Raw genomic sequence first — 10,773 nt, 5'->3', positions numbered from 1 at the left:
ATGAATGCTCCATGGCAGCACATTCAGAATGCTGATAGTGTCAGATTCAGATGTTGTGCAATGTTGACCCATATAGTGACACGTCATGCTGTCCACTACTCTGGAAAAACAAGTTGCTTGTAGAAGGAAAAGCAATGAAATGACTGCCTGTAATTGTTTGTAAATAAAATTGTTTCAACTAAGATTTTTTGTGTGCCCCCTAGCTGTGTACAGTCATTTGTTTGCAGTGACAGGCAGTGGGAACCATGAGAAGATAACAGTTTAGTTTGTTACTTGACCCAGCCAACCTTAAAACTGAAGTGTGTGACTTGAAATATTTTCTGCTATCCCAGCTTAAAGGGACAGTTCACCCAAAAATGGAAATTCTCTCATTATTTACTCACCCTCATGCTATCCCAGATGTGTGTGACTTTCACTCAAAGTCATTTCTTATTGTAAATTCTTCTCCCTGCCCAGTAGGTGGCGATATAAATGAAGAATCACCAAAAACAGAAGAAGAATGTGAAAGAGGAAATGTATAGGTGTAGGTGAGAAACAGATCAATATTTGTACTAGTTCTCCTCCCTGCCCAGTAGGTGGCGATATGCACGTAGAATGCAAACCTAAAGAAGAAGAATGTGGAATTGAAAATGAAAATGGAGATTTATAGTAAATGTGGCAGGGCGGAGGGCGGGGCAGGGTCGTGATCCTACACACCCGGTCACGTATTAGCCTAATCAAGCCTTCGAGAGGGATAAAGGTCGACTGCAGAGGATCGTGCGGGAGAGAGAGATTGTTTACGGACATGTCCGTCATGTGTGTGTTTGTCTCTCTCTCTCTCTCTCTCTCTCTCTCTCTCTCTCTCTCTCTCTCTCTCTCTCTCTCTCTCTCTCTCGGAGGCTTGATTAGCCTAATACGGACCGGTGTGTAGGATCACGACCCGGCCCCGCCCTCCGCCCTGCCACAGTAAACAAATAACTTTAATATTGATCTGTTTCTCACCCACTCTTTTCATATAACTTCTGAAGACATGGATTTAACCACTTTTATGATGACTTTTTGTGCTTTGGTACCCATTCACTTGCATTGTGAGGACCTACTGAGCTAAGATATTCTTTTAAAAATCTTCTCTTGTGCTCTGCAGAAGAAGAAGAAAGTCATACACATCTGATGGCATGAGGGTGAGTACATTTAACTTTTTGGAAGAGCTATCCCTTTTAAGGTGGGCCTTTAGTGCATTGATTGATATGTAGTAATAAAGTAGATTTAGGATACTTTGCTCTTTTTGTCATATGGGGAAATTCCTTACAGATGAAACAGAAGGTATTTGACTGAACCTGAACTAATAATAAATAATGATGTCACAGAACTAGTCAGAGGCATTTCACACATTTACTTTATTCAGTTACCCAAAACACAGATTTAGTCAATGATTAATTGGGTTTATATAAACAATGGTTACTAAAGTAACAATGCAACAAATTATTCAGGTGTGTATCATGTGCAAAACTCTCTCTTTTTTTCCCTTTTTTTAATACAAAAAGTCTTATTTGCAAAACTGTACAAACATCATTTTTATTTTGTATGAGTTGTATTTGTGTGTGAAAGAAGAAGAGAGGGGATGGCTACAGGTAAAAGACTTTTAAAGTTGAAGTGTGTAATCTTTTCCATGTTTCCAATTACAGAGACCATTGTAAGTAAAGGATTTGTTGGTTGATTTCCCCGAAAAGTGCAAACACTGTGCCTCCGTGTCGCTATCAAAACATTGCTGTTTGTTTGAGTGGCCCATCCAGCCCGACATATTAACTTTGTCTCAACCAATAGCGTGAGTTTGGGGGTGGGACTATCTGTGTGTACAACAAGTGGCAGGTACGGAGAGTCATTCTTGTTGGAATTCTGACGCTACAAAAATTACACACTTCCCCTTTAAGGTATTTTAAGGGTGTGTAAGAGTGTTCCTAAGCATGTGGAAATGGTGCTCTTCCAACACAGAGAGTATCTGTACATGGCATAGATTGTGGCAGAGGTCAGACCTGGTGCGAGGATGAAAAGCTTAGGGGTCATCAGACAGATCGAACAGCTAATGTTAAATAAAACGCTAATTTGTGTCCGCTTGGGATGCAGCTAGACTGGAAGTTTACACTCATCTGATTAATAAACATAGCTTGATTACACAGCTTACTGAACAGTTCAAATTTGTGCAAACACTATTTTTTAAAAAGCCTTAAAAGAAACATGATTCAAATTAAACATACAAAAGGAAATATAGACAGCAGTAGCCAGTGCTCTAAGTAATAAAAAGCAAAACACTTAGCCTATGGTACAGAACATACAGCCAAATCATTTAGTATACCGCTGTGCATATTTGTAGACAAACTGACACTGGCCTGGGAAATAGTGAAAATCAGATATTACAGTCGACGATCAGTCATGAGCACATGCATATTTAAGCAGCACAACATTTTAGCTGCCCGTGACACCAAATTCAGACATATTTTGAGGAACATTACAGACCCTAAAAGTTTTTGGACATATCTAACAGGTTTCCCACACTTTTGACCAAAACATTTCTATTATATTTACATGATTTTGCCCTGTGTTTTTTCTGGATAATGGATAAGAAAAAATATTTTATAGAGATTGCACTCCTGAAGAGCAATTACTAGCCAATTAAATATTTTAGACCTGAGCATAACTAGACAAATGCATATTCACAATAGAAATTCCCATTAACCTTTTAAGATTTGATCTCATTTCCATGACTTTTTGTCTGGGATAAAAAATTAAAAAATCCCAATTTTAAAATTCTCGGATATTTCAAGGTTTTTGATAACTGGGGTCTTTCAGTGTTCAAAGCCAATGTCTTTGTAAAGGTACGGTGTTTATAATGTAGGGGGAGGGGTCATTCTCATTGTTGAGCGAGCATTTTATTGGACAGAAATATGTATACGCCCATTAGTGCAAGATGAGTCATCAATATTTTTGGTCAGTTTCCAAGGAAGAGAAAGACTATCAGCTAAAAATTTATTTTGTTAACTTTTAGGAGTACACTAGCATTGAGTATTTGTGTAACTGCTGATCTCCAGGGAGTTTCATGCACAACAGTCTCTAGAATTTGCTCAGAATGGTGCCAAAAACAAAAAACATCCAGTGAGGGGCAGTTCTGCAGATTGAAATGCCTTGTTGATGAGAGAGGTCAACAGAGAATGGCCAGACTGTTTCGAACTGTCTACAGTAACTCAGATAACCACTCTGTACAATTGTGGTGCCAAGAATATAATCTCTGAATGCTATTCTGAGATGCGGGTTGGTGCTGTTGGACCTACACAATATTAGGCAGGTGTTTTAACATTGTGGCTGATCGTTGTAGATAACCTCAAAGCTAACACAAACAGAAGCCTCCTTTACTACAGCCACCTGTAGAAGGCCATCCACCAACGAGTCGATCGGACCCCAGAGCAGAGTCGGCAGCTTTACCGGTCCCTGAGCTTCAGGAAGCATGGCCGCCCGTTCGCTTATGCGCAGCAGCTCCGTGATGGCTGCTGGTGGGGGGAACCCGTGGCGTCGAGACACAACTTTCATTTTCATTTCATTGGGTCTTTAAAATGAATGCAATCATTTGAAAATAGAAAAAAATCAGTACTGCAGTATAGCATTCTGTGCTATTTGCAAACACCCGGGATGAAATCATTGCAAGGTAACATTATAACAACATCATAAATATACAATGATTTTGGGAACTCTTGGGAACACATGTGCTCATACAAATGTGAAAAACGTCTTCACTATACAAGAAAAAAAAAACTTTAATTTACAATTGTGAATAATGATTACAATACAGGCGTTACTGTGTGATTCACGGTGGTGTTCCTGCTTTCTCTTGAGAGTCGAAGAGATCATTCCACTGTTGATTATTGACAGTACAAATGTCTTGAGGCAACATTAATGAAAATGTCATCATGTCCAACAGCTCTTTTAACCCTGTGCATTACATGTTGCTGATGGAGAAACCTTTTGTGAGCACAGAAGAACACAAACACACAAAGTATTGAAAATAATGCTGTGGTGTTTGTTCATGAGTCTTTATGTACAATATAATATTGTCTTCTTAAGTGGGAAACAGAGACAAACCAATGGATACTCCATGAACAGATTTACAAACTGTGTGATGACCATAAGTGCTATAAACACAATCAAAATGGACATGCCATTTTTAAAAAATGGAATAAAAATGTACAAGTATTTACATCTGAACTGATATACAATAAATTGCAGCCTCTTGGGAGTTCTGCATTTTAGCAACAAGCTGTTCAAGACTTCATCGGTTTCCCAGGAAAGGTAGGATGGGCTGGTTTTGAGAGGTCCAGATGTCCTTACAGGTGCAAATTCTCCACTCCCTGACCAAACAAACTCATGACAAGTAACATCAAGTTGCCTAGTCGATTTTCATTTGAGATCTCTCTAAAGGTGCCTCTTCACTGTCATTGGTTTGTTTGAGCGGTTTGTGGAGGCCCTATTGGTGGCATGGTGTAATATGGAGGATGGAGGTTGGACGGGATGAAACCTAGACCTGCGTAGAGTAGGAACGGAGCAGAGTGGTGGAGCGTCCTGAAGGGTGGGCGGCACAGTGGCGCAAGTGCTGGGACGGCTGGTCTAGACTTCGCTGGACATGGAGCGAGACGGTATGAGGACATCGGGGGGGACGGGAAACCGATGAGGCTGATGGTCATGTGATCTCAGTGAATGGAGATCCCCTTGGAGTCTGTAAGGGGGGGAGAGAGAGTGTGAGGAGGGGGTAGAAAGAGAGAATGAAAGAATGAGAAACCAAGACTGATTTGAAAAAGAAGAGAGGTGAAAAAATGTGTTCAGGTAGGGTGATGGCGTTTGACTAGAGAATAAATGAGTACGGCCAGAAACACACTTTATGCAAGTACTTGTATACAAATGAGAGCGTTTGGCCAACGTGCGGCCCGTTTGAACAACGTGCGGTCCTCAGTACTCAGGGGGGCAATAGAGATGCATTCAAAAGTCTGTGTCATTCAACTGGATGTGTTATTATTCAGGTAGTTTCCTATAAATATATTGACTTCAACTCCGCAATAATCTCTTTGAATTGTTGCACCGCCATGACAGTTCGCTATAGCGCCTCTTGTGGCAACATTAAGAATGCAATGCATCCTCGCATTGAATTGTGGTCTTGCACATTTTGGAACGCAACAACACATGAAATTGAGCTTGCAAAGCTAGAGGAGCCGGCATTCATGTACTTGCAAAGAGAATGTTTCAGGCTTAAAATATAAAACCGAAGGATGACTGTATGATCGAAGTGAGAAAAAGAGACAAAGTAGTCTAAAAAGTGAGGAAAATGAGGGTGACCTACGAAGGGAGGCTCACAGTGTCATCATCCCCCTAGAATTCCTCCAAATCAAATGAGCCATCTAAAGGCAGTGATACCCTTGACCTTTTGGCTACCAGCTCTCCATCTTTGAAGTTGTGCATGGTTAGAATCCATTGACCTTTGTAGTAAAGGGACTCTAGATGTTGCATGTCCAGAGCTGTCTCATGAAAATGAACTCATTTGGGCATTGAGGAATCAGGCAGCAGTACAGTTAACAGCACTAAAAATTGTGGCCCTCTGTTGCTTCACAGCAAAATAAATTAAAATAAAAGGATTCGAAAAAAAAATGTCTCTTCAGGACAGCAAAGTCTCTTTAAATGGGTAGCTCAATCTTCCAAAGCTTCAGTGGGATTGCAAGGTGCCAGAGTTGGTGTTTGGGTTGTAGGGTTGTGGTTGGTGTTTGTGCAGGTAGGACATGTTAGTGCAGGGACAAGGAGGGTCAGGTTGGTCTTAGGAGACACATTAGGGTCCACTGGGTCAAAAACAGAAGGACAGGGGGGGCGTTTTCCATCCCAATTATGTGTGCAGCCCTGCCACTAACCCGCTCCCACCCCTTACCTGAGTGCCACTTAACTTTTCAAGTGGACTCTCTACACAGGGCAGCGCTACCATGGGCATGCCCAGCACAGACTCAGGACGCTGGGATCGTGTTGGCAGGGGAGGGGGCTTTGTCTGCTGGAAGTTGTTAATGACACACGTCACCTTGAGAGAGTGAAAAGAGAAGAAAGAAACAGAATAGAGAGGGAGTAAAATGAAGCAAGGGAGAAATCGATGTAGATAGCAACAAGGAAAGAAAGGGACGAATTTACCATTAAAGAATGGTCATGAAACCCCCAAACACATTTTTTGAGAAGTAAACAGATATATATAGGTTGCACATCACTGAAAAAAATTATAGCACTCATTATGTTTTTTGTTAAGGGGAAAGTGGTTATTTTTTCATTTTATTGAGCCATTTCGTTATTCTGGTTTCAAAACTAAAGTTGAAGCAACGTCACAAAAATTAGGTAAATGCGTAAACTTATTATTGGTAGGACATCATGTATTTACGTCACTGGATTCTGAGTTTTTTCACATTATTCATGAGAAGGAATGCTTCCGTCCATTTACAGTGCTGCCTCATGCATGCCCTCACATTACAGCAGAAAATTGAAACTCATGGACCTAACAGCTGTTCCGCAGATGCGAGACCTCAACAGCACACAAGGAGCAGACATGATAGTGGATTTTTACACTAAACATCGTGGCCAGATTGAAATCACTTCACAAAATGCAATGCAGCCCATAACCGGACCAGCGCAAGAATTTCTTGTGCCAAATTTTACTCCCCGCCAGATTTGTACTCCCTGCTACCCTATTGGTCCTTATCCCTAAAGCCTATCCCTACACCCACCCCTAATCTTAACCATAGTAGGGGTCATTGGTCACTATCCCTAAAGCCCACCCCTAAACATGAAGATACTAGGTAATACAATTTCAGCACATCACCAGCCACTTGTTGTGCTGAAATTTGACTCCCCACCAGATTTTGACTCCCCGCTACCCTATTGGTCCTTATCCCTAAAGCTTATCCCTACACCCACTCCTAGCCTTAACTATAGTAGGTGGTCATTGGTCCCCATTCCTAAAGCCCACCCCTAAACATAAAGATACTAGGGAATCTAATTTCAGCACAACACCAACCACTGATCCATTTCAAATGTGAAGCAGCTGTGTATTCCAGGTGTATTTGTAGAGGCTTCTCGCCATGCGTCTGATCATAAGCATGGTAACATGAGAGCTTGTTCAAAAACAGAAGACAATGATGAAAACTTAAAGTTAAGTAAACTCTATTTTTATCTATTTTACATAAAATTTCCGGGTTATATGCACATTGTTTACCGGTGTTACGTCGTCATGACAATGGAGTTTAAATATTGGATAACTTTATGCAAACAAGGTTAGTAAGAAATGTTATCGATTAGGGCGATTTTAGCATTAAAGTAAAACGTATAATACTTAAGTATTGTGGGTATACTTTTAAAAACAGTGTGTTTATGTTTTGTGTATCGGACCCGTTTACTTTCATGGTATGTGGTATGTGAGACTTGTTTCTTTAGAAAAAGAGATTATGCCACAATGATGACTATAGAGTTTAACTTGCATTAAACCCAAAACACACTTTGTAAGAAAAAATATCTATGAATTATTGTAAAGTCTCAAAGCAGTGCTGGTTTTGATGTTAATGTCTGCTCTGAATTCTGTTCTTATTTCATTCTCAAAGGTTTGAACAAATCAATGTTGCCAACTATTTCTCATGGGAAGTTGCCAAAGTTTTGCTGAAATGTTGCTAAAAGTAGCTAAATCATGTGATGATGTCATTTATAATGCAAGACGTCCCGTTTACACATGTAAATGAATTGGCGTAAAAAAGCTATGGCAATTCTTTAAAGGTGTAGAACCATATATATTAAACTAATGATTTAACAATTAGTATTTAACTGCTATTCATGTAGCTATCACTAATTGAACATTCATAAAGTGGGGGATTTATATTTAGTTATTTATATTTATTGGTTTATATATATATATATTTTTTTTAATTAAAGTCCAAAATTATCCTAGCAATAGCAACCATGGGAAGGCAGCAGGGATGTTTTATTATTATTAATTTTTAAACATGGATCTATATGCCTTATAATGCCTTATGTGGAGCTGTTTTGGAGATAATATATGATATCTTATTTTTTAAACATATCTGTTCTATGATGCTGAACCAGTGTGTATTTCTTGTGCCAGCGTTACTGTGTCACAATGACTTTTTGACAGTGACACCTCATCTGTTGTTCATATCACTTATCTTTACACTTTATTATAGATCAGGGGTTCAAATCCATTCCATTCTCTCTCTCTTTCTCTCTCTTGTCCTGCTTGATAATTTCTCAATGCTCTTCTATTGTTGTATGCTGACTTTTCTTCTCCCTCTAAACTGAGAGCATGCACATGAAATGAGAATGAGATTGTCTCAACAAATACCAACAACATGTAAAGTCATTAGATTAATAGAACATCCATTTGCTCATAAATCCAACTGCAGATGGCATGCAGGTCAGTCATATTACTTGTAAGACAGGGGGATGCTAGAACACAGAGAAAAATTAGACATCAGTCACGATAGAGCTGATGTTATTTTGTGTCGCCAGATGTTGAAGATTGTTACTAAAGTCACTAGATGTCTCTTTTACTCACCCAGAGGGTCAAAAAGTCACTAAATCTAGTAACAAAGCAGTTAAACACTGCAGATATGTAATAGGTTCTATCATCTTCACTCTTCACACATTTGTCCCATGATTAATATACAGCCCCAAACTCTTTTGTTCCCCTTATGTCACTCACTCAATGTTGTGTCGATGCAGTGACACTAGGGGTCACTCTGGGAGCCCCAAAACAACTTACATTTCTTTGAGAAAAGGCCAATGGGAATTAGCAAGTGGAATTTGCGTGCCACTTCCCACATACGGGTATAAAAGGAGAAGGAATGCCCATTCTTATTCAGATTTTTTCTATCAGCAAGCTGAATACTACAGCTTTTCCATTCACCTCTGAAAGAAGCGTATGCTGTTGGAAATACGGCGCATTCCAGCATTTTTTTCTCATTCTGCACGATTAGTGCAGATGACGCCCCTGGGAAAGCCACTTCAGCCGCCACCCGCGCTGCTCCTTCTACCCAAAGGGTACGAGGCCGGCCCGACTGGTGCTGGAGGTGATTTGGGGAGTTCAATGGGCACGGTCTAACCGGGTAAATCCCCGTGGACCTCCCGTTCCCCAGCATGCTCGTTTGCCCCCGTTGAGTTCCGAGATGAGACCAACTCATTGAGTTCTCTATTGCTGTATCGGAGAGCACACTGGTGATGTCGGACGCCGAGGACTTGACTGGGCTGCCACCTTCGGGTCTGCCCGCCTAGTCCGAGGCCGATGCAGAGCTGACCGCTATGCTTGCCTGGGCCACCGCGAGTATCGGTTGGACTGGAACCCTCCATCCTCCCCTGGCTAGATGATTGGTTCCTGGGTTTAGGGTGCCGCTCACGGCCATGCCCCCCCCCCAATATCCCTTTCTTCCTGAAAGTGCATGACGAACTGACAAAGTCATGCCCTCCTCCTCAGTCGCTATGCCGGGTACGTGGCACAAGGCAAGTGCTTTGAGGTCCCCCTCAGCGCAGTCGCCTCTGGTCGAAGCAATGCTCCTCGACAGTGGTAAACACAATCACTCAGGCCAGGGCTCCTTCTACAAGGCAGCTGTATTCCCTGAAGTGCTGAGTGTTCGCAAAGTGGTGTTCTTCCCGTAGTGAAGACCCCCAGAGAATTGCAGTCGGGTCAGTACTTTCCTTCCTGCAGAAGTAGCTGGGGTGTGGCTGTCCCCCTTTACCCTGAAGGTGTAAGTAGCTACTATAACAGTGCACCACAACACAGTTGGGAGTGGTAGTAGCGTAGTGGGCTAAAGCAAATAACTGTTAATCAGAAGTCGCTGTTTCGATCCCCACAGCCACCACCATTGTGTCTCCAGGTTGCTCCGGGGGGATTGTCCAGTGTACTGTAAGTCACTTTGTATAAAAGCATCTGGCAAATGCATAAATGTGAATGTAAGTTCCTTGGTAAGCACGACCTGATCATCAGGTTCCTGAGATGCAACAGGAGACCTCCTAGGCCATGCTTCTTTCCCTCATGGGACCTCTCCGTGGTCCTGCTGGGCTTTTGGAGAGCACTATTTGAGCCACTGGAGTCAGTAGAGTTAAAGGCTGTCTCATTAAAGACCGCCCTCCTGACCATGCTGACTTTCATCAAGAGGGTTGGGGACCTGCAACCGTTCTCTGTAAGCGAAACATGCCTAGAGTTCGGTCCGGAAGACTCTCACGTGATCCTGAGTCATTATGTGCCCAAGGTTCCCACGACCCCTTTTAGGGATCAGGTGTTGAGCCTGAAAGCACTGCCCAGGAAGGTGGCAGACCCAGCCTTATCATTGCTGTGTCCGGTGCGTGCTTTGTGCATCTATTTGGATCGCACGCAGAGCTTTAGACGGTCTGAGCAGCTCTTTTTCTGATTTGGTGGACAGCGGAAAGGGAATGCTGTCTCCAAACAGAGGCTTGCCCACTGGATCGTGGATCGCATTGGCCTACCAGACCCAGGCCATGCCTGCCCCCTTGCAGGTTTGAGAACACTAAAGGAGTGTGGTATCCTCTTGGGCACTGGCCAATGGCACCTCTCTAGCAGACATCAGCAGAGCAGCGGGCTGGGCAACTCCCAATACCTTTGCGAGATTTTACAATCTCCGGGTTGAGCCAGTCATGCAAATTCCACTTGCCAATTCCCATTGGCCTTTTCTCAAAGATTTGAAGGTGTTTTGGGGCTCCCAAGAGTGA

The 10,773-nt window shown here is 42.1% G+C and overlaps 1 protein-coding gene across 7 annotated transcripts in view; it reads right to left on the bottom strand.

The window, feature by feature from the left end:
* Positions 1-1,363: 1,363 nt before the first annotated feature.
* Positions 1,364-10,773, bottom strand: part of plppr2a (phospholipid phosphatase related 2a) — a 34,556-nt gene continuing 25,146 nt past the window's right edge. For 3 of the 7 annotated variants that reach the window (XM_052132346.1, XM_052132347.1, XM_052132348.1), the window contains 2 exons: positions 5,952-6,079; positions 1,364-4,741 (listed from right to left, as the gene is read on the bottom strand). In XM_052132346.1, coding sequence (XP_051988306.1) covers positions 4,633-4,741; positions 5,952-6,079 — 237 coding nt within the window. In that variant the 3' untranslated portion in view covers positions 1,364-4,632. Of the gene's footprint in view, positions 4,742-5,440; positions 6,080-10,773 lie in introns of all 7 variants that reach the window. The other 4 variants (XR_007971109.1, XR_007971110.1, XM_052132349.1 and 1 more) reach the window with 3 other exon arrangements.

Source organism: Xyrauchen texanus, chromosome 8, assembly GCF_025860055.1.
Source record: "Xyrauchen texanus isolate HMW12.3.18 chromosome 8, RBS_HiC_50CHRs, whole genome shotgun sequence".
NCBI classification, from domain to species: Eukaryota; Metazoa; Chordata; class Actinopteri; order Cypriniformes; family Catostomidae; genus Xyrauchen; species Xyrauchen texanus.
Note: the sequence above shows the minus strand (reverse complement) of the source record. Positions and strands in the feature narration are given on the sequence as shown.